This window comes from Odontesthes bonariensis, chromosome 22, assembly GCF_027942865.1.
Source record: "Odontesthes bonariensis isolate fOdoBon6 chromosome 22, fOdoBon6.hap1, whole genome shotgun sequence".
Taxonomy (NCBI): Eukaryota; Metazoa; Chordata; class Actinopteri; order Atheriniformes; family Atherinopsidae; genus Odontesthes; species Odontesthes bonariensis.
Genome location: NC_134527.1, coordinates 22,744,625 through 22,769,265, shown reverse-complemented (window position 1 = coordinate 22,769,265; position 24,641 = coordinate 22,744,625). Strand labels below are relative to the sequence as shown.

The window sequence follows — 24,641 nt, the reverse complement described above, 5'->3', positions numbered from 1 at the left end:
TTTTGGCTGAAAAAAATTTTTTTTTTTCAAACAGATTCTGACTCTTCTCCAACATAAAAACAAAGTGCAAAAAACACATTTTTGATATCTCATGTTTTTAATAGTATTTTTTCATGTCCATTCCAATGGACGCCACGACAAAATGGGCGTAAAATGTCATAAAAACCTAAGGAAAATAATGCTGAGTTTTTCCACATGGTAACCAATATGGTATGACCTAAACATCTGGAACTGGATGTTTGCATGGTTTTGAGTCTGTGTACAGTTTTTAACATGCACATTAACTTTATGGTGTATCACAGAGTTGGTAGGGAACAGCAGTGAGGTCATCACCAGTAAAACCTGGAGCCTGCAAGAAGATACAGAAATAAAGCAATCTGAAAATGCACATGATCACAATAGATGTGTGACTGCAGATAAGATTACCTGAAAAATCTGTTTTTCCCATAGTAAACTGTATGAAAATGAAAAACTTACAGATATGTTGTATCTTTACATACTGACACTAAACATTTTAGTGTTAGCTGAACCCGCCCAACTCCTGATGTCCATTGCAATGGACATCAGACTTTGAAAAAATCCTATGAATTAATGATATGATATATATTCAAAATAACTTCAAATATTTTCACTTGTAACTGTTACAATTATACTGAGAGCAAATTTATTTGGCCAGCATGAACATAAATTGATATTTTTGATTGAAAATGGACACTTACTCTTCCCTCTCTGCAGTCGCTCAGCCATGCTTGTCTTGTCTGATGTCTGTCACTCTCTCAGAGCTTGCTCAATGTCATGAAATGATTGTGATTGGATAATCAGGATCCAATCAGTAACATGCACTGCTGGCATCATTAAATTACAGAGTATTTATTGGTTTAGAGACAGAAATATGTCATGTCCATTCCAATGGACGCAGGGTCTGAAGGGGTTAAATAGACTGTTTAGAAAAAAATAACAAAATCTGTAGCTCCCTCTGAAGCCTGTAATCATGCTTGCAAAAACCGAGCGCTCCCGGCTGTTTTTAACCAATCAATTTGGGGTGGAGGAATCCTACCTGTCAATCACAGCTTGTGCACACGCTGCTGAGCGTGAGTCTACCCCAGCTTGTGTGCGCGCACACTGGTGTGAACTCACGTGCACAACCTCGTCCACAGAGGGAGGGAGGGGGGGGATCTGAAAGTTGTATCAGTTCGAATTTTCAGACTTTAGACTCGCAATTTTGAAAACCTGCCGACTGCAGCTTTAAGGCTTTATTTTTGACTAATGATTGACACCATGCTGGGTTTTTTTTCAAGGAGAATTTTAAACTATATATAAAAATCCCAAATAGGCAGGCCAAACTACATTAAGCCTTACAGACCAGGCTCAGGGCACTATGAAGTGAACGATTTGACTGCTTCTCTCGAAGCTTGTTGGTTCATCCTGTGTTCACATTTGTTCGTGACCTGTTTATGATCTCTGAGAGAAGAACTCATACAAAGTCAGCGATGTCAGATGCTTGTTTTGAACACACTAATTCAAATGATGAACGTATGAAATCAATTCCATTTCCAGCAGTTACAGATGTTTTGTTGCAAGTCTGCCCTCTAGTGGTGATCACAGGCCCTGCTCTTGGCATACTGCTGCTAAATGAGGGAGCAGTGTTATGCCAAACAATATGGGGTTTCTTACCCGTATTACACAATCAAATCAATATAAATACCTTTGTGAAATTAAAAACTGAGTAATCTGAATGTCAGCGCAAACATCTGCCATTGCAGGGCTTTCATTTGTGTTTTTTTGTGTGGAAAAGCATTACTGAGAAACAAAGCCTTAGATAGCTTCAGCAGCATATGAGGTGTAAACTGAGGTAAATGTCCTTCACTGAGGTAAATCACCTAATGGAAACAGCAGTGCACATGTGCAGTTCAGGACAACAGGACAGCAGGACAAGTAAAGAAAAGGTCTGGCAGAACATCAGGAAATACCTTCCCTTGGCTGATACTTTGAAGCCTACCGGGCATTTATTTGTTTTTCCATCCAAGTGCAGTTCTCTGCATGCAGTTTTAGGGATGCACTCATGCAAGAGACCCATGAGTCTTGGAGCTGCTTTACCTGGGTAAGCCAGCAGAGTAACTGAGAAACAAGCTTGTCAGCATGAACAAAACATCCATCAGGGTCAGATAAATGAAGGAATATGTTGCGCATACAGCAGTCATAAAAAAAACAAGCAACACAAATCATTTCAGACCCTGAAAATCTGCCAATGTTCAAAACAAACCACTTGAAGCTACTGTTTGTATTGGCTGCTGAACTCCGATGGTGATGATTAGTGCAGGTCCATTATGATCATTACAAACAGAAGCACTTAACAGTCCATACAGTTTCCTTTCAATACAGTTAAATGTCTCCTCATGTTCTGATTGTGCATATTCTATGTTTTAATGTAGGAGAAGGGGCAGCAGTCTTGGACAATAAAATGTAGTTTAGAAGGTGATGTATGCTGCTCATTGTTCAATTTATTTAGTATGATATTGTCTATGCTGACGTAAATAAAACCAACTTTGTATTTGAAATACAACATTAAAATATACTAACAGGAGTACGTCATAATCTGAATTTCCCTCTAAAAGGGCGTGATTCTGCATACTGGGTACTTTCACAAGTACATTTAGATAAAAATACATTTTACATAAAAATAAGATGAAATTAAATAAGTAGAAATGGAACATACAGTACGTTCACCTATGTTCACCCTGGGAACCTTAACTTGCACAATGATTGAGAAGAATTGCCTCTCAAAAGCATTTAGCTAGAAGCTAATATCAAAAATATTTGACCTACTGTCCACACAGCTTAATAATCTCCCTGTTCAGTGTGTGATTGTTCAGTTTTCCAAAAGTATGTTAACAATACATTGGAAGTTCATTGTACCGGTTAAATAATACTTTTGGAGGGCATACGCAGTGTGAAATATGGTTTCACATGAGAAAAAAAAACAACAGAGTTTAAAGTAAATAATAATTTAGCTGAGAGCAACCGGTGGTGGTGGGGATCGCATATGAGTTATAAGTGAAACCTGGGACTTTGCTGTTGTGTGTGTGGGTGTGTATTTGAGCTGTGTTTACAGATAAATACAGAAAGAGTTAGCTATAAAGAAAGTCAGAGCAAATTGAGAGAAATATCAGGAACAAATAGGAGGGGAATTTGCTGCAATAACAGTTATTATAACCTGGTAATCTTCACTTAAAGCGCCGAAAAAGGACACGTAAAGATAAGACAGTCAGAGCAGGGTTTGGCAGGTTTGGCAGCTGCGGTGATCTGATTGGTCCGCCCTCGCATGTTGTGGGCGGGGCTTATTTTGGGGCAGCAGGCTGTAGTTGTGAGATATGAAGGGCAGTGACAGCATGGACTCGCGCAGCTGGGAAAGTCATGAGCAACTAAATCTAAAAGGAGGCGACTGATAACTGAAGCGGCGAGCCCAGCTGTGGGCCAGCATTGCTTTGGAACAGGGTCGATGTCCACGTCGGTGTCGCAACTTCGTTTCTTCTCCGACTGACAACAAAGAAGGAGAGACAAGTGAGCTCGTGGCCCCCCTGCGAAAATGACCCCAACAGGTGTGTCGACAGGTTAATTAAAAGCGTCGCGTTTGGAAGTCGACGTGATGGAGCAGAAAGCGTTTTTGGCGTCGGGAAGCGGCGAGAGTCTGTCGTCGGGTTCAAACACCATGTCCGAGGGAGAAGAAGGGACGGGTGTTATCGATTTGAAAGTTTCTGTCAGCGGACGAGACGGTCCGAACTTGGACCTGGAGAGCGTCGACGAAGCAGAGGACGGTGAACTTGCAGAATATGACAAGGACACAACAGAAGATGATTATGAAGAGGAGGAAGAGGACGAAAAGGTAAACACACAAACCACTGGAGAGGCAATTAATAGATGATAAAAAAAAAAAATGTCTTGCTTTCCTTTGGCAGTTTCTGAGACATCAGACTGATGAACTTGCGTTCTTAACTCCGATGTCTTGCGTTTTTTAAATTTTTTTTTTCTCACATTGTGGTGAGCAATGACCCACTTAAGTCGAGGTGTGTCACTAATTTTGAATTTCCCCCATTGGGGGATGAATAAAGTATTTTTCTATTCTATTCTTTTCTATTCTATTCCCCTTTAACTCCAGCTGTCAGCAAGCGACGCACTTCAGAAAACACCGAACCCAGTTAGTTTTGGTTGGTCCCGCTGCCAGGACATTTGTAAGCGGGCACCTTCCCTCAGCTGAGCTCGCGATCATCAGGAAGCCGTGAAGTCAGCAGACGACAGAAAGTCCAAGAGTAATTCACACCGCGCGCTTCTGTTACACCCCCACACTCACCCGAGTCCGTCATTCAAAGCTAGTTGGTTCTTCTGAATATAATCGATTAAAATACCAGCAATGAGCAGCTCCCTGAAGGTATTCCAAGGCGCGATCAGACTCCTGAAAGAAAACATGTTGTCAGCTGTTTCCCCATCTTGCGCCTCTTTTTTTTTTTTTTTTTTTTTTTTTTTTTTTGTTGCCGTTTGGTGGAAACATGCCTCCAAACATCTGCAACATATATCGATTCTGGGTGATGGGTATATATTTTCTATGAAGGAGGGTAATGAGCCAGCAGTCACTCATCTGTGTCATTTAATGCAACTAAAGTGCCCCTCTGGGCTTAATCTCTCCAACAGTTTCAAGATTTATGAGCAGAATTTATTGCAGAATTGCAATAAACTTTAAGTCTGGCGTCTTCATCTGGCTGCCTGGAACAGAAGGTTCAGCTTGTGAAGAAAAGTTTATTTCATTGTGCAACAATTTGAATATTTTTCTTGCTTTGCTGGGTTGGTGCATGTTAAAGGATTCCAGAAATGCAGTCAGAACCAGGGTGATTAGTGCTAAATGACCGTCTCTTACTTTGTGTGTGGAACTTATGTTGTTTTTAAATGTGCCACGTAAAGAAACCTGACTCGTTCTAGGCTGCTTGTGTCGAGCTAAATCTTTTGGGAATCTTGATGTTTTGATCTATAAGGGGAATGAGTGGTGGTTACACACGAGAGGAACCAACTTGGGCCGTGCTGGTTGTGGTGTTTTAGAGGAGAATGCAGCTACTGTGGTGTTGATTCAGGAAACAGATGGAGAAATTGAGAAAGACACAACTTGAGTCTCAGGCTTTTCACTTAAATGGCACGTTGCACGGATTCCTCTGCAGACTGGTTTGACTTGCTATAATTGCAAAAAATTGCAGCCTAAGGGGTGCATGTGTGCCTTTCCGAAATTTCAAGCATTTCGTCGGAAATCCTTTCTAAAATGGGAATGCAAGGCAACATGTCTTTGTTTGTGCCAGTGGCTGTCTGAACAGCAGCAGGGAAGTACAGAACATTGTGCAACGTATTCCAGCTCTCACTCTACTGCTTCTTGCCTCATCACGGTCGCAGTGTCTCAAGGCGGACAAGTCTGTGTTTCTGTGTGTACCAGCAAGCCATGGATGATACTCCTGGGGTGGTGTCATGTTTGCTAACGGAGCTGTTTAACTAATTTGGATTGGCTGAATGACGGTTTGATAGTCCATTATCGTAATAGAGCTGAGATATAACAGGCGTGGGGCAAGAACTGAGACTAATCTCTTATTTCATTTTCTCTCAATGTGAGCTATTTGGCACCGTTAACACCTGTGTGTGTGTGTGTGTGTGTGTGTGTGTTCCTTTTCATTGAAATGCATGTTTCATCTCAATATAATAATGGAAAGCAGGTGCAATGTCACTGGAGGATTAGATCGTAGACCGTTGGTCTCAACCATGGTGTTGTTATAATAAACCGAGAGGAAAATAAAAGCAATCCGCCCTAACTTTGAACCCTAGCAGCATGAACCCTGTGCCCGTCCTTCTGCCATCTTTGAAATACCAGTTTGATGTTTATTTAAAACCAGTGACCTTACTTGTGCTGACCACAGAAGAAGAAGCGTAATTTGACCCGTTACACTGAAGTAAACAGAGACATCTCTGGCTAAAAGACGGCAAAGCAGGCCGGTATCACCGCAGGGTTGGACGGGGGAACCTTGACCTTCGACCTGTGAGTCGCTCCCAAAGAGTTAAAAAAGGAAAGTCTTCTGCGAACCGATGACATCACTTGTCCACACTGACCGGCTTGGTTTCCACTTATTTTCCACACTTGAAGTCGCGCAGTGTTTTCAAGTAGTGAGATTCTAAGAGTGGTGTTGCTTCACTGAGCTTTTCCTCAATGTTTGGTGCCTATCTTTACAAATCTGTGTCATTGCAGCTTTGTCAGACCGAGACATTTAAATCTGTCCGGCGTTGTGGGCACTGACAGAGAAAACAATCTACAGATTATCTCAAACTAATCCTTTCTTTCATGCATAATAGACTATAACAGAAATAAATTAAAATGAGCAGAATACCGGTTGGATTAATAAACAGCTTTTGGCTCTCTGGATGTGAACCCTCAGTCCGCATATTAACATTCACGCCTGAGTCAAGTTACAGTTTCCTGTTATATAAGCAGAAGAGTGGAACTGAGTTATGACTGAAGTATTTCTGTTTCTGTGGAATAAGGGTTAACCCTAACCCTGAAAGACATTCTTCCGCTTCTAACTTTGTCTCTGGGAGATGATTGTGCATGTGTAAGTGAAGCTCAATTCACTGTACAGTAGCCATCCTTAAGTTACTTCAATGGTGATTTTTTTTTTTTTTTTTTTTTTTTTAATTTTTTTAAAAAAATTTTTTCCAGATGTTGCCGCAGTTATAAAAAAAAATCTGTATTTTATTAGAGCAGAGGGACAGTCTGGAAATGCTTTAAGGAATCACGAGCTGACACGCAGTCTTAATAGGCAAATTTTCAGTCGCTGACAAAAAAACCCAGAAAATTGTGAATGAGTATTAATATATCTGTATTAATATACACTTACACCTTATGGTTTTTATAAAAAGATGGATTTTAGAGCATGTGCAGAGTGCCGAGGTCCATTTGAGTCCAGTTAGGTGGATACATTCCATCCCAAACTGCATTATCTGGGTGAGTTAGGTTGGTTTTGAAAGGTGTTTAGCCACCTGACAAAAAAAAAAAACAGAGAAATACATGAACCAGAGCAGCTTTGTTTGAAATCTGGCCGTGTTCATATACACCTCTGCTTCACTGTTTTTACTAAAAGATGGAACTTTGGAGCGTGTACAGAGCACCCACGTCCATTTGAGTTTAATTGAGTGTATATATGCAGGAGGGATTTGATCCCCAAATGGTTGTTTTAATCTCATCTCGTTTTGCGAAACTACTGAAACAATTTCAGTCGGACGAACACGTTTACCTGCATTTTTGCTGAGGTCGCTCTCATGAGCTCGGATGTTAAGATGGTCATAAAACTCAATCAAGGCTGTTTCTAGGCAGTCTTCGTCACATCTTGGGGTTTACGACAAAATCAAACATGTTTTTCATAATTTCGTAAGTCTTTAGTCTTGTTTTATTCGAATTTTGTCGTTCAGTCACATTTTCTGTGTTTTTAAACCAATAATACAGGTCGGGGGATATGTAGCAGAGGGCTGCAGGCCGGGACTTGAACCAAAGGCAAAACGGCGCCCCCACTTTGACTTCTGTTCCACTGTCACCATAGATTTTGTAAGGTCACCTCAACAGTCAGCGTGGTAGAAACCATCATATCAGATTTGTTGTGTGCGAGCATCAGGATTCAGCTTTTTAGTTTCTCCCCACACTGATTTAGGGCTGGAAAAAAATGATTTGGGGTTTATTCAGATTATTGAGATCTTCGTTAGTTTCAGATCGATATGCCTCGTGCCTTTAGCAGCCTCCGTGAATCTGTACAATGGCTTTGTCCAAGTTAGGGAGTTGTTTTTCAATTGGTCTAAAGTAACAGTGTGTACTTTCTGACATCTAACGGTCAGGATGGAGAGAGCAGCCATGTCAAATCCATACATCCTCTGTATACAGGAGCCACAAACTGCATCTTTATCAGTAGATGGATATAAATAATTTCAGAAGATGGGAAAACGACATGGAAACAGTGATGAAATGCTAAATCTTTGGCATTTTCTTTGTTCTTCAGGTCAATGATGACAATCTTCATGATAATATTGAAGGATTTTGGTCTGGAACTTAAAAAATGTGGTGATAATTTTAGGGATATCCGATCACGTGATCGGAAATCAGGGCCGATCACATGGTTTCGGACTCGATCGGAATCGGACGTTTCATCCCGATCAGGGATCGGATATATAGCCTATCTGTATACAGTATGTATATTTATTCTCTTTTTATTTTTATTTTTTTTATCAGAACTATAATATTTCAAAACAATTAACAGCTTAGTATTTACTGTTATGTGGTGGTACAGAGTCAGACCGTCTCAACCATAGACATAATATACGTAGAACACTCTTAAGCCCCTTTCACACTGCGACCCGTTACCTTAGCGGGTCCAAATTGCACCTTCGACCCACATCGAGCAATGTGAACGCTTGGCGTGTTGGTGACCCGTGTCGCCTGAAGCCGAGTTCAGGGGGCGTTGCCTAGTGGCAGAGCGTCACAAGAAACACAGAAAATGCTGGGCGTGTACAATGACGTAGGCACAAGCCATGCGTCGGAGGTAGGGTTAAATACACCTTGAGGACTCGTTTTTGCAATTGTATATGCAGTTCATGGAGATGTTATTTTACGAGGTGTGGATGGTTACAATGTGGGATGCCGCCGAAGAACATATGCGGAGAATACAAGAGCACTATAGTCCCCGAAATGTGGCGGAAAATAACGTCCTCTGCTCGGAGGCTGAGGAGCTCGCGGACCTCCTTGTCTCCCCAGTTGGCCTTCTTCAAAAATGTCTCGAACTTGATGTAGGCTAAAACAGAGTAAAACTTGTCCTCACCTGTCGCTGTTGTTCTGAATCAGCTGTCCATTCTGTCTTTTAAACTCCTCACGTCACGTCACGCCCACGTCCGACCCGCGTCAATTGCGTTCACACCAAACTCGACTCGGTAAAAAGACTAGGGTCCGACGCGGGTCGAAAGGCGAGTCGAGTTGATGCGGCAGCCCGGGTCGGCAGTGTGAACGCAACAGCGGACACGCTAAATTCGTGGATTAAACGCAGGTTATTCCTCAGTGTGAAAGGGGCTATAGACTGACGCTGCCGATTGGAGCTGACGTATCAGCGTGGCCGCCATCTTTGATGGGTCTCCAATGCCTTCACATTGCATTTATTTGGACTGAGGAAGGTGTATATCCCCAACTACAATAATAACTCCCTGAATTTATATGTCTATGGTCTCAACTCCACACAGAAACAACACATGCGGCATGACGTTTGCGTAAAGCAAAGCAGAAGAACGGCAGCAGCTTGAAGCTGGGGGCGCGAATGTCTGCGGTGTGGAGGTATTTTAAAGTGGATGACAAAAACATTGCAATTGCAAACTGTGACATATGCAAACTTGGGATTTCAAGAGGTGGCAAGGACATTACTAACATCCTTGATGAGAACAGGAACAGGCTCAAAGCTGACAAGGTAGACATGTTGGTTTTCATCAAGAAAAACGTACATTTCCTTCTGTGAAGCCAGAGGAGGAGAGTAAGAATTAGGAGTGCAGTTCTGAAAAGCACATTACTGGCCTTACTTTATAACGGTGTGCAGTGTTTCCCACAGATGTGAAGGCAATGTGTGGTGGTGGGCCAGGGGGGGTTAAAAATAAAAATTCTTAAAAATAATTCCTTCGTTAATAATTGGTCATACAGAACTTTATTGTATTAATACTCACATCTTCATTGTAAACAAATTAATAACATAGCTAATTACACTGGTCGGACTGTTCAGCTCTGTTTCAGACTGATACCTCCGGTTCAGGCTGGTCCTCGATCATCCTCAACACGTCTCTTTTTCAATCGCGGAAAATATTTTTCAATACTCATCTGGATTGTAGCATCAAACATTCAGTGTAAGAGTTTAAAAAAACTACTTTATTTGATTCACAGCTGCTAGTGTTTTTTACGGAAGAGTATTAGGGCCAGGCACAAGTCGAAATGTCGAGAATAAAGTAATTAAATGATGGACCAGAGGAGTTGACTTTTTTTCTCGAAAATTCGACTTTATTCTCGACATGTCGACTTTAATCTCGACAGGCAAAATATTATTATTTTTTCTTATGCCTGGCCCTAATACTCTTCCGTAGTTTTGACCTCGACAACCCAACTACATTTTTTATTTATTTATTTATTTATTTATTTTATTTTTTAAAACAACAAACTTGCGACTAGTTAACTTTATAAAGAAGGTGTAATCGCTTGTTTGCTATGGGTCGGGACGGGACGGGACAACATTGTATTCAAAATATAAAATATTTTTATAGGACTTTTTAATGTGTGATTTTTATAAAGTTGCACGTGATACCAACCTTTCGTCTTCTTTCGGTTGAGCTAATCTAACGTAACGCTGAAGCTAGCAAGCTTCCACGCTTCCAGGCATGATTTCGCTGATGGAGACACGCGCGGTGTGCACGGAGGGGAGGGTGTGTGTGTGTGTGTGTGTGTGTGTGTGTGTGTGGGCTATGCGAGATAGACGTGTGACTGACAGACGGAGGGAGAGCAGGGAAAGGAAATGCAGCTGAACGAATACGAGTATTTTTTTAAATAGCGTTAAAAAAAATAATAATAACGAAACCCAATATGTGGCGGCTGGTGTTGAATCTGTGGTGCACCGCCACGAATTAGTCTATGTGTGGGAAACACTGCTGTGGAACTTTTATTCGCTTATTTGTTTTCAAGTTTTTTATATTAGACATTGTTGCACTAAACTACAATGTGAAGAATTTGTTTATTACTTGATTATTACTTGATTACTTAAAAATAAGTGAATAAAATAAAAAATCAGGGGCATTCTGGATCTGTTTTTTCGCCGTTCTTCTTTTTTTTTTTTTTTTTTTAATGGACTTTAGAAGTATCGGATCGGGACTCGGTATTGGCAGATTTTCAAAATCAAATGACTCGGACTCGGGGGCAAAAAAAACCTTGAATGGGACATCCCTAGATACTTTGAAATGTACATTAAAACTCAACAATTTAAAACCACGATTATACAAACTACTTTAATTGTACTCTTGACATAATTGAAAATCAGTGCAATCAGGAGCTCAGTGATTCCTTAAAGTTGATTTAAAAGTTTAATTTGTGAATTTAAATCCGTGATAACTGCAAGAGGCTTAGTCACAGCTTCTCAGTGGTCAAAACTGATGGTCCTAAATGACTTTTCTTCTTTGTTATGGAGGAGAGAATTTATCAAATCAAATTCACATTAAAATCAACATTAAAATCAACATTAAAATCTGGCTTGACGCTGAAGTGAGGAAGCGGTATCTTGGGGATCTGTCCACACCGGGAGCCAGCCCACCGATGACCACAGAGGCCGCCACCACGGGGAACCGCCCAGATCAGGGCAGGCCGGCCGGCATCTACACCACAGCCAGGGCTGCAGTGCAGGATCCCCCAGCCACCCCGAACCAGGGCAATCCCCACAGTAATGACCCCACAGACCGAGTAGGCATCGTCCCCGGTGTGGTAGATCCCCATGAGGAAAAACACTGGATAAATAAGTGTATAATAAGTATATAATAAACCAATAAAAAAAAAAATAGATATTTTAAATAATGGCTGAATAGATAAAAGTAAACCAAAACAAAACAAATAAATAAATAAACAAATAAAATAATATATATATATATATATATATATATATATAAAAATAAATAAATTAAATAAAATTCAGCTGTAAGCTAAACTAAAAAGGTAGGTCTTGAGCCTCTTTTTAAAAACATCAACATTCTCTGCAGCCCTGAGGTTCTCTGGCAGGCTGTTCCACAAATGAGGTCCATAATAGTGGAACGACATCTCACCATAAGTTTTTGTTCGAACTTTAGGAACAACTAAAAGGCCGGTACCAGAGGACCTCAGGGTCCGCGAGGGCTCATAATTTAAAAGCAGATCAGATAGATAAGAAGGCCCAAGACCATTAAGACATTTATAAACAACTAAAAGAACCTTAAAATCAATCCTGAAATGCACGGGGAGCCAATGCAGCGATTTTAAAACTGGTGTAATGTGTTCCCACCCTCTGGTCTTGGTCAGCACACGTGCAGCTGAATTCTGTATTAATTGTAGATAATGAATACTTTTTTTGGGAAGACCAGAAAGTAGGGCATTACAATAATCTATTCTACTAGAAATAAAATCATGCAAGAGAGAGAAATGGGCAGACTCTGGCAATATTTTTAAGATGATAAAATCCTATCTTTGTTACATTTCTAATATGTTGGATAAAATCCAACTCAGAGTCAAAAAGAACACCCAGATTTTTTACACGTTGAGAAGATTTAAAATTTTGTAGTTTGGGTAAAATTATCTCTCTCTTGTCTTCAGTACCAATAATTAAAACTTCAGTCTTGCCCTGGTTGAGCTGTAAGAAATTCTCTGCCATCCATGACTTTATATCTAAAATACAGTTTAAAAGAACGTTAACTGGTTCTAGGTCATCAGGAGACACGGCAATGTAAAGCTGTGTATCATCAGCATAGCTGTGAAAACTAATGCCATGTCTCCTGATGACATCCCCAAGTGGCAACATGTACAGATTAAAAAGCAATGGGCCTAAAATTGATCCTTGGGGAACCCCACACTTGATTTTATGAATTCTTGAGGAGCATGTATTCATACTTATAAAAAAAAACAAAAAAAAAAACTGTCGATCCGTGAGAGGAGTAAAACCATTTAAGAACAGTGCCAGAGACACCCACCAGGCTTCTAAGTCTGTTTAATAAAATGTGGTGATCTACTGTACCAAAGCTGCACTAAGATCCAGCAACACCAGGACTGAAAGCTTCTGTGAGTCCATGTTACACCTGAGATCATTGACAATCTTTAAAAGGGCTGTCTCTGTACTGTGGTTCTTCCTAAAACCAGACTGATTGTCTCAAAAATATTGTGTTTGTTTAAAAACTCATTTAATTGGATAAAAACAACTTTTTCTATCATTTTACTTAAAAACGGTAAGTTGGATACAGGTCGGTAATGATCAAGGATCTTGTGATCTAAATTGCTCTTCTTCAGAAGGGGCCTCACCACTGCAGTATGAAACCGACTTCCAAAAAATTGACTTATCAGTTGACAAATATTTTCATCGATCGTTTCAAAGTGTTTAAAAATGAACGTTATGCTCACCCATATTAAGCTTGACGGCTTTTTTTCAAAAACATTATGCACACCTGGGCTTTAACTGTTTGTTCAGCTGGTGTAAATCATAAATGTCCAATACAACTGCCTTGACAGTCTGCTTCCCAAAGTACACAGCCTGACCGAGTGTTAATCATTATATTACTTGTCTTTTATGTCCCCCTGCTTTTATATCCCCCATAATCATAAATCCTTTTTTTCTTAACTCGACAAGCAGAGATGAGAAAGTAAATGCAGCAGAGTGAGGGCATTTCCTTGTGTTTTATGCCTCATCCCATTTTTCTTTCTGGATGCCTTACTGTGGCAATGACAAATATTTTTTCTATTTTGTCATTTGGAATTTGGCTCGTAAAATGTTATACATTTAGCAGTGTATTCCTATAATATACGACCTGGTTGGATATCATTGGCAAAAATGATTCTCAAGAGAAGCCCTTCTTCCCGGTTAAACCCTGTTATGATAAAAACTGCAGATGTTTGTGCAGCAGTCGCGTCACAGTTGGGTAGAATTTTCTTCGATACACTGTGAGCAGGAAAGTAAACTGAGTGGCTTCCTCAGCAGAAGGGTTCGGAGCATCATCTTATGTCTTTGCCAGCTCTGTGAATGTGCACATTTCTACTTCGTGGTTAAGAAAGTGATTCCAAAGCAGCTCCAGCTGAGGACATGGTTGAAACACTGATATTGTGGGGTCTGCTCTTCGAATTCTCCATGAAACTGCAGCTCTCCTTGGCAATCTGGACATAAATAGCAAGTTTCAGCTCATTGTTCAGCTGTCTGGCCAGCGGCTCTACTTTTGTGGTTTCACCCTCATTGCTCTCTCACCCACAGCGTGCAGCTGCTTTCAGTTAATACAAGTGGGTTTCAAACCCATTATTGAATGTAACCCAGGACTTGGTATCTATAAGCACCGAAGGTAGCAGTTCTCCTACTGCAAATGTAAAAAATAAGAAGATATATTTTTACATCTATTCATATCATTGCCCATTTCATTTTTATCTCAAAACTGCAGCATCATGCAGTGCAAACACACACACTCACTGATTACAGGGCTGGGTTGTGTATCATCATTTTTCAATTGATTCACACTTGTCAGTGAAGCTCATTCGAAGAAGTGTGAATTTTGTCATCCAAACTTTGGTGCACACCAACCAATCAGACCAAGATCCTTTGCAAAGGTGGGTCTTTGACCACTAAGTCGAGTAAGTTGTGGGTAAACGTGATTAAAAATGTCCATGTTAAAGGATTCAGTCCCCTTTTTATTATATGAACCTGTATTTAAAAAGCTTGTATAAATATGCTATTTTTGGTTTAAAACTATATAGATTAAAAATGTAATGTAAGTGCTGGATACTGTTTTCTAACAAGATTTCCATGTTGATTTAAAATCTAATGGTACCGTATGTCTTTGTTATGTCACATTTGACTAAAATAACTTTATCCATCACCGAGCAGGAAGCTTTTGGCTGACTGCACATCTGTTACACTGAATGATGGGCCTGTATGGGGCAGTCAAATTATTTCCAACAGAATTGCACTGGTCAAACAAGATGACTTCCCTAAAAGCAAAATCAATAACACGAGACAGCTGTTAAAAGCACAGAAGGCAACATCCAACATGTAGAGATAAGTCTCCCTCAGCAGTTCACCCTCCTGCGATAACTTATGAGTTTGTTCAAACTAACCATGTGTGAGACACGGCGCACAGCAAACACTCACTGAAGGATAAAACGACTACAGGGCTTTGTTGAATTAGCTGCACTGTTGTAGGCTTTCAGGACACTCACTCATCTCATGAAAAGGTGTTCACCAAGTTCAGCTTACCGAGGTCACTTCTGGAGAGAAAATGTCTGAGGGGCAAAAAAGAAAAAAAAGAAGAGGTTTTTAAGCAATAAATAGCGGAAGTCAGACATCCAGGCAGGTGTGGGAGTCATTTTATAGTCTAAATTTTTTAAAACGGACACCACGCCTCTCCCTGCTACCCACCCTCTACAGATCCAGTTCAAGCCTCGTCCTGAGCTCACTTTCATGCTGAAGCACTTTGTCAGTCAACAGAAATTCAGGCTTCTGTTTTCATAACTAGGCTAATTATTAAAGTTTCATAAGCAACTTTAAAAAAATAAAAAAAAATTCTTACATGATTGACTGCCGACAGTATTCACACAGCAAGCTGTGTGATATAAGCAAGTTTCATGGCAATCACATTTTTTACTGATATTTGATCAACCCCATTATTGTTTAATTTAATGAATTATGAAAATAGTTTCTACTTTAATTCAATTCCTCTCTCAATTACCCTTAATTTCTATTCAGATTAGGTCTACGTCAGGCTCTACTTGGAGATTCATGAGTACAGAATGAGGTTTTGGCTCATTACTGAACAGATTTGTCATGAAGCAGCACATGATGGGAGCACACTGCCAAACTCCTCCAATTAGTCGGGATAGAGATTCTTCATGGCGTTGGTTTTTAAGGCATCAGCTTGCCGACAGCTGAATCATCATGAGTGAAATGTGTCGGTGTGTGAGAAGGCGATTTAGTTCTTCCGGAAAATATTGTTTCATGCAGTGATGAAATATTCTTTTTTTATGTTGGAACATGCATATCAACGTTTTTTTTTTTTTTTTTTCTTTGTGCCAAGAGGTGTGATTAACGTTCATGAACTAACATGCATTTGTTTTCTACAAGTCGTGTTGAGTCTCTTCAAACCCTTTGCTTCCTTCTCTTGGACATTTATTGTCGGTGTCCTGTTAAAATATCCCTCAGATGAAGCACGAGGACTTCCATTCAAAGCATTTATTTGACGTCTCTACATATCTTGTCTTAAGTAGCTTTGGGGGAAGCGTTTCAAAGTCTCATGATGTAGTTGAGGTTATCTCTGCTTGGACATAAGGGGAATTCTTTGTTGCCAACTGGAGGTGGGGGTTATTGGGGGTTTCTTAGGCAGCGAGCTCATTTAAAAAAGAAAAAAAGTTGCTTTGAAGTTGTACATATTTAGGATTTTAGAGGAACTCTAACCAGAGGGTTAAATGTTGAGTTAGTTCAGTCTGTTGCTGTATTTTAGTGCGTTACTGATCAAGATTAGCAATCTTTTAAGGTTGGTTGTGGCCACTTGGTTCATCATATGCAACAGAGTTGGGAATTAAAAACTCTTTATTTACTGTTTGGGGCTATGCAAGACTCTCAAAGCAATTAATTGTTTGATTGAAATATTGCTCGTGCATTTCCAACAAATCAGTCGCTGTTCTCCACTGTTTTACCCTGCCACAAGTAAAAAGCTTTGTTAGGGTTGTACAACTTGTCTGTTGTACTTACTGACTGTTGGAAATCAATAGCTTACTAGAGCCTGAAGGTAAAATGTTCCTTTGATGCCAACAGTCTATGCAGGCTGGATTTATGTGAGACATTTTGAGGACAAGAACAGACAAGAGGAAATTGGAATGAGCTGTGCGGTGGGATGGGTTGGGCTGTAATTCTCTCACTGTAGTGGAACAATGACTCAGCTGACACGCACCTATATTGTTTCTCATTGACATTTGTCATCTTAAGGTTCTGTGTTGTATCATTCTGTGGACAAGGATTATGTGGCATTTGAAGAACACGGCGCGAACGGAAAGGCTTTCCAATTTCCCCCACGAGTTTCTGACTTTTTTTTTTTTTTTTTTTTTTTTAAACCTTGATAGTTTATTTTTCCACATCGGTCTACCCGATTTCTCCAGAATGACAACGGCATGAAATACATTTTTTTGAACAGTGGAGTTGTTGATTTATGAAAAACAAAAGACTGAAACAAGTAGTTTTCCAAATATCTAGGTATTCTGACTCTGTGACACACATAATTGAGCTGTGACCCTTAAGATGCTTACACAGCAGCATTGTACTGGACTGTATCTTTTAACTTATCTAGACTGTTGCTTGTTTTTAATCATTTTAATTTCATTTGAATCATTTTCTTTCTTTCTTTCTTTCTTTCTTTTTATAGCACTTTGAATTGTTTTGCACATGAAATGTGCCATACAAATAGATTTGACTTTGGACATGATTAGGAAAAACACACACCTCTATATATGTTTTCATGTTAGGGTGAGAACCACGATCATAAATCTGCGGAACAGAATTTATGCAAAGACCCATTAAAAACTTACAGTACAGCGTCTTTCATCCTTCTAAGGGGGAGGTTTGGAAACAGATTTTCTAGATTTACCTGCCAAACTGAGTAACTGGGGCTGAAGGGTCTGGAATGCATGGATTGTACATCATTTTGCCCTCAAGCTTGCCGATTTGAGTTGTCAAATTCAAATAACTAGTCCTAATTTAATGAGCCCCCCCCTCCCTTTTTCTTTTTTTTTTTTTTTAATCATCAAAGTGATGGTGTGTCTGTCTGATTTGCTTCTGTCTGACACAAAATAACACCCCCAGCTGATCTTTTTCTGTGAGGACCTGTTCCTTGAATTTGAAATGGCAGCCGTCACACATTGCACAAGTGCCTGTTTGTGTATCAACATTTGCTTCTGTTTGACAATATTTAACTCTCTGTCTGTTCAATCGTTCCAACCGTGTGTTTTGCCCCTATATAAACAGCCATTTATTTCAGCCAGCAGGGTGATTAGAGGAACATCTTGTGTCGGTGTGTGCTTTGAGACTAAGAGGATTAACACAATCTGGTTAAGACTCTTTTCACCCCCGAGATGGGCAGGCTGTCCGCGATCCTTGGCTGATTTTTGACTCTTCCGTTTGTTGTTTTGAATAGGTGCATGTCTGGATTTAATCCATATTGTCTTTGACGACGGAGCATTTGAACCGACATGGGGATTTAAGTTTGTTGGTACCTATACAAAATGTCTCTTGGTCGGAATTTAACTGTTGGTCGGGACTCGTCTTCGAATGGAATCAAGGTAAGAGACGGTGATGCAGCGGGTTTCAGCAGGCTGGGTTTTAAGTTCCTTTAACTAGTTCTGTCATAGATTTTTTTTTATTTTTTTATTTTTTTAATATTCAGTGATAATTAGACCAAACCTTTTTATTTAGTCCTTATACTGTGTTTATTATGTCTTAATGGATTTTAAGAGGCAAACCTTAAACTAACGGCGAGACCTTTTCCTCTTGGCTGAAAACGTTCCTATAACTGAAACTGATCTTTTTGGGCCGCGTCAAGATCCATGTAAGTGGCTAAATTAAGCTGCTGTTATCAGTCTTAACAACAGACCTTGTGGTCTCACAGCCTTGCAGCTCTGTAGGCTTTTTATTTAGGTTCCCTGTTACTTGACTTCATCTTGTATCTTTCATGGCTTCCCAGTTACGCAACCCAAATATGTGGGCTTGTTGTCTGGCCTTTGACCTGTCAGGGCAGCAGATTTTATCGAACGCATACAGTAAGTCTCTAAGGGCCTCTGCAGGAAAATACGACTTCTTTGGTGGGAAAATAATGCATGGCTTACTTATTTCCGATGCTGGAGATGATAAATCTTAACATGGATAATTGTAAGAAATCGGAGAGGGAAAGGACTGCTGTGCATTTTTGTCAACACAGGAAACTGAATTCCCAAGTGAAAGCCTGTGAAGTTCAAAAGCTCAGAAGCCTGGCTCTGAGTTTTTTTTTTTTTTTTTTGGTTTCCAAGCTTATGAGGGGACAGCATGATTGTAAAGTGTCAATTGGCTGACCAAATTGTGTTATTTGGATTTAAGCTGTGACACTTTGCACTGCTGTTATCCTCATGAGTAAACACCCGGATCTTTGGAGCAAAGAGCAGGGAAAGAGATTCCGTCTGGTCTGGAATTCGGGGAGAGTTGAATAAGACAGATGTTGGGTGACAAGGTCGGCCAGAGCATGGTTTACTCTGCTGCTGAGAAAAAGGCAGATGAACACGTCCAAGAGTTCACGGATGCAGTTCACAAGCATGCAAGCATTTCATGACCACTGCAATTCTAATGGCTTCTTTCAGGAGTCGTGTTTGTTCCTGTGGAGTAAAAGTTGTTGCTGGATCTGCATTCTGTGCTTATCTATACCGTATCAATCATAATTGGGGGCGTGGGACCTTGAGGGTGCATCAACACCTAGAAATAGACGTAGACCACTCTTTTCAAAACAACATGTTTCTGAAGCAGGCAGATGGGGATTGTTTTAGTGTGATTTTCACATTTTACATCATTTACAAAACTAGAAGGGCAACCAGAGAGCACAGTCCTCCACCAAGAGGTGTGTCCCATGTTGGAGTTTTTTTTTAAAAAGGTAAAAGAGATCCAAATCACATTCTTAACAACTTTTCAAAGTTAATTAGCCTGGTAACTTTTGTATAATCATCCTGCAAGACGGTCAAACAAGTGGCACTAAAAGCATAACTAACTGAAGTTTTCTACATTGATTATTGAGGGTAAAATTTTTAGGCCAGTGACATGTAGTTCTGGCCTAGTCTTGTAGTACAATTAAGCATGTTTCCCTTACACGATGTAATACAGTACGGTTCTACTTGGCATAACTTTTCCATGCCTTGTGGCAGATAATATTATGGCACTGTTGACGGGATCAGCTGTTTATCACTGCAGCGCGTGTTAAGCTGCGACAACAGATGAGACTCACAACTTTGCTGCGTGTGTTTAATGCAATTACATTGATTTATCAGACGCTTTTATTCAGATCTACTTAGATGTGAGGATTACAGAGGAATAGAGAGGAGTTAGTGCACTGAAGGGGTTTGCAAAAGGCTTTTAGTTCAGAAGGGGTATGGTTACCTTTTGGGAGAGATCATTTACGACTGAGCTCAACTCCTGTCAGCGGAGAAAAAGATTGATCCGGGAATTCATACTCGTGGGTACTAAACATGTTCGTGTATTCGTTATTTGTCCACATGGATCACATTTTGTGTTGATGACTGAGATGTTTGGGATTCATGTTTTATTGGGTAAATTATCTGCTGGACCGAAATAATTTCAAGGGAACAAAAAGTGTGTGTGTGCTGTGGAGACGTTCACACCCACGGGTGAGGTTCCCCTTTAACCAACCAGCGCTCTGCAGTGCTTCACTTGAAGCCTGGGCTGATGTTGTACCAAAAAAAAGTATCAGACACGGTAACACCTGCAATGATAAACCAAAAAAAGAGTGAGTTGAGCTGTATTGTACCATTGCCATGCAATGGAAAAGTGCCAGTAGTATATTTTTGACTGTCAAGTGCACAAATAGTACCCCTTTTATTGCATTTTCCTTTTAAAATGAGTCGGCAAGAATCAGGCGGGACAAGCAGTTTTTAAGCTTAAGCTTTTATTTCTAATATCTGGATCCATTTTGTTTTTGATGATTATGTATCCAGACATTCTTCACTTAAAATGCACACAACTTTTGTGCTCTAATCAGAGTCGTCCTTTTATCTCCCTCAGTTTTAACAACTGAACAGCCCTCAGCTGTATCATCATAAAATCTTTTGGGGAACAGAAGCTGGAGAAATCGCATCAAAACGGATTTGGACAAACTGCCGTTTCACACAGGATGAGTCATTTTAAAGACCACACGTCTCAAATTCAAATGGCTGTGCCTTGACTCGCTAATTAGAGCAGAAGTCTCTTTCATCTTTGACATCATCCTCTTAATCTCACGCGGACTTATTCTTATTCAATAGTGAATTCATATGACACCGCTCCACTTTGTCATCATTTCTGTCTTTGAATAAAAACAGGATGTTGAGGTGAAAAGTTTTTCCCTTTTTCTTCTTTTAGCTGGAGAGCGTCTTGTCATCTTCAGTGAAAGGATTTCTTCTAAAGGCTGTTTTGCCGTAAAAGCGACTCCATTCTCGTCACTGCGTGTTATTCTTAGAAGGAAATGATGAGAAACAATGGCAGGGTGAGCAATGAGTGAAACAAAGGACAGCACTGACTGGAGGGAGGTGTAATGGCTCTTGATGTATGGGGTCTCTCTTCCTGTTTCACTGTAAACGTGCTCTCACGGTGTCATAGCAACCACTGAAGGACTCCAATAACAATTTGTTCCCGCTATTAAAAGGTTCCTTTCATCCATCTCAGTAAAATGATAAACACCACTTCACCACAAAGCATTCAGAATGAAACTGATATTATGTTTGCCTGTTATCCCTTTGTACAGCTGCTTCAGGGAAAAAAAAATGATAATAACGTGGCGTGACTGAGACACTTTTACTGTTGTTGTGCATAAACATGGAAATTACTATGAAATGTTTGATAAGTTGCTGACAAAAGCAGCAGGAAGAACACTGCACCTCGTGCTTCTGAGCTTTCTCTTGTGTTGTTTTCACACCTTTGCTTCATGGCTTTATGGTGTGGGAGAGACCACATGCAAGTATGTGAATAACGGACTTTTCATTTGCTCGGACTGTTGATTTCACCACTCGGCTTTTGTGGACTGTGTTCCAAGGCAAAGTCATTGCATTTGTCTGTGGGGTCAAATGCTACTGCTGCTTTGTTCTTTTGTTTGAGTAGCTTGGTATGCTTGTGTTGAGAAAAAGCATCTCTGGGAGAGACTCCCATCTTTAGGGCGTTAAGTCTTTGTAGCCGCAGCTGGTAAAGGTCAATGGCAGGCGTACAAGCTCTGCTGAACGCGTGCTCTGTTTTCTGCAACTGTCGAAACTATTCCATCATCTGTGCAGGACTGTTCGGATGGGGACTAAACAAATAATTACCTTAGTTTCCTTATTTCCATGCATTCCTTTCTTTACATTAACAGCAGTTTATTACAGCTTTGCAGCCTTTAGTGGCTCACTGAGAGTCTGAAGTTATCTGAATGCAGTGCTTATTAAAGTGGCTTATCAAAACTATGAGAACTCTCACTCACTATGTGAGAAACAAATGGGCAATGTGGAAGGGTTTAAATCTGAAAGGAGATCGGAGACGGCGAACCAGGACACAAAATGACTGCTTATGATGCTCTTAAATTCAACATATAGTGAATCGAGTAAAAAAAAAAAAAAAAAGAGAAACACAGAGCCACTGAGGCTCAATCCCAATTCCTCCCCTTGGCCCGTCCCCTCCATTTCTGGGAATGACAAGTTTTTCTTAGGTTTGTTATCTATGAAACCCTGCTAATTCTAATCTGAGTCATTGGTGCTCTGTAGTTAGAGTAGTAAACTCTGTAGTTTTTCACTCATGTGATAAATCCAAATTCTCACTTGAATTTAAACGATATACCACCGAGTTGTCCACAATAATATGGAACATGTTATTTTTCTTATTTATGTTTGAATAGCATCAAATGTCGAAAGCGGGGGGAGGAAGTTGAGGTTGAACCACAGCGGCATCATGATGCCAGACTGCAAATTCAAGTTCAATCAAGGTTACTGTTTGTTTTCCTTTATCCGAAGCATAAATGAGGGTAACGTGACAGTAAATACACGAAAAAGCATATTGGAATAATGTCATCATCCACTCAGGTGTAGATTGCCTCATTTTTGTCTGCAATTCACTTTTGTGTGTCGCACGGCCACCTTCTTTGTTTCATCTGTTTGCCGTCTGCTTTGGCAACAAAAGGTTGTTGTTACTGTCCACTGTGTGTGTGTGTGTGTGGAGCAGAGGGTGGAACAGAGGAGGAAGGAGGGGCAGATCAGTGTCGGGCTGCTCTCAGGAGCCCTGCGTGGCTCTGCTTCAGGTGGAGAGGAATGGTGGGTGAAAGGGCACCGGCTGCTGCCAAATCTGCACAGTGTACTTTCTGCTGTACACACAGAAAGCGAGCTGTGACTGGCTGACTGCAGAGCTTTCTGTGGGAGCAGATAGGCATCTCAAAGCAGACACATAAATCAACTAAATGTTTTGCCCTGAGAGATATTTTACTAATATCCTTTTCGAAGAGTGAGGAGTCGGACTGTTTTATGAGCAGCTCAAATTCAGATATGGATTGAGTGGGAAATGTGGGTTTTTCTGATTACCCAGAATATTCTCGGCTGGCATGATTGGCTGATAATTATAGCCAAGCCAAGGCTGATAATTACAGCCAAGCTAAGGCTAATAAGAAAATCACATAGAACTCTTGCCATGGCTTTGGCAGCACTCCACAGTTTCCAGTGGCTCAAATTTCTATGCATCAGGAACATGAAGGTAAACGGCTGCGGGGATCACCAGCCTTACACTGTCAAGTTTGTTATTGTGTGTTTGGGATTCAAAAGATCTGCTTGCACAATATGTTGCTCGACTAGTCATTCAAAGCAGGTTGTAAGAATATGTGTAATGTTTTCTGCCAGTGGGTGGAAGAAGCATTTTCTGCACCTCCTTCAAGAAGCCCTGTTTTCTGTTTAAAAATACAGCTCTGAAATATATTGCATGGCTTTAAACTTCAGACTTTGACCCTGTGCACTGATAGAGAAATACTTTGTAGATTATCTTACCTTCTTTTTATTAGTTGAAAGTCATCTGCTGCTGATAGCTAATCTGATCTGCCAGGGAAACAACCAAATCGTTGAAGAGAAAGTCTGAGTCTCTGGCCCTTATGTCATCGGTATGTAACGATCTGGGCCGTTTTAGTCAAAACACTGATGGAAAGAAACGGAAGCTTAAAGGTATTGAGAAATAGAGGACTTCTTTGAAATCAGTCCAGCTTCCTTCCTCCTTTGTACAAATAACACACACACAACTGATCAGGTCATATTATCCACCATATTACATCATAGTGTTCAGGTGTCCCTCATAATGACTTTCCAGATGCTTCTGACTCTAAACAATGTGACCGAATGACGCAGGACTTCACCAGTGATTGTCCCGTAAAATAACTTCAAGCTGCTTACAGTGTTTGGTTATTCCGCGTTTGCTTGAAGATTACATAACCGCCTGTCCTTTCCTCGTGTCAGCTGTGATTAGTCTGCGTATTTTCCCTTTAAACACCTGTATCAGCCCTTTACAAGGTCAAACTTTGCTCTGTCATCACAGAAGTTTGAGTTTTTACTGACATTCTGACACACAGAATAAACTAGCTCTTTTATTCTTTCAATAACCACTTGTAGCAGGTTGAAGCTTGTTGATTTTTATTTTTTTTTTCTCAGTCATTTCAAACTGCATGTGTGTCGCAGTCTCGTCTATGTACACATTTATAAAAAAGCATTAAAGCAGTATTTTCCAGTTTCAACACAGTTTTGCTCTTTAAGCTGTCTCTGAAAGTCAAAAACGCATTACATCACACCACAGACACTTCCCGTTTACATTTGATCTCTTCTGAGATCTGCACTTCAGATTGAGACGCAGATCGTTTCTTAGCTGAAGTAAAACATGTATTTAGTTCTAATGGTGCAGTTAGATGGTTTTAAACGGTTCTTAGCGAAAGCTTTACAATTAGCTTGTACTACCAAATCCTGAGCTGATGGAAAGACTAAACCTTTACTCTTAGAATTTTGCAACTATTACAGGAATTCAGTGGTTGCAGAGAACAGATCAGTGAAATGATTTTTCCGCATAGGAAATAAGTTAATTGTTACC

General features: G+C 40.3%; 1 protein-coding gene across 5 annotated transcripts in view; it reads left to right on the top strand.

The window, feature by feature from the left end:
• The first annotated feature begins 3,363 nt into the window (after positions 1-3,363).
• The window catches only part of mast4 (microtubule associated serine/threonine kinase family member 4), a 117,518-nt gene continuing 96,240 nt past the window's right edge, over positions 3,364-24,641 (top strand). For all 5 annotated transcript variants that reach the window (XM_075455412.1, XM_075455411.1, XM_075455410.1 and 2 more), the window contains exon 1: positions 3,364-3,883. In XM_075455412.1, the coding sequence (XP_075311527.1) occupies positions 3,647-3,883 (237 nt within the window). In that variant the 5' untranslated portion in view covers positions 3,364-3,646. The remainder of the gene's footprint in view (positions 3,884-24,641) is intronic.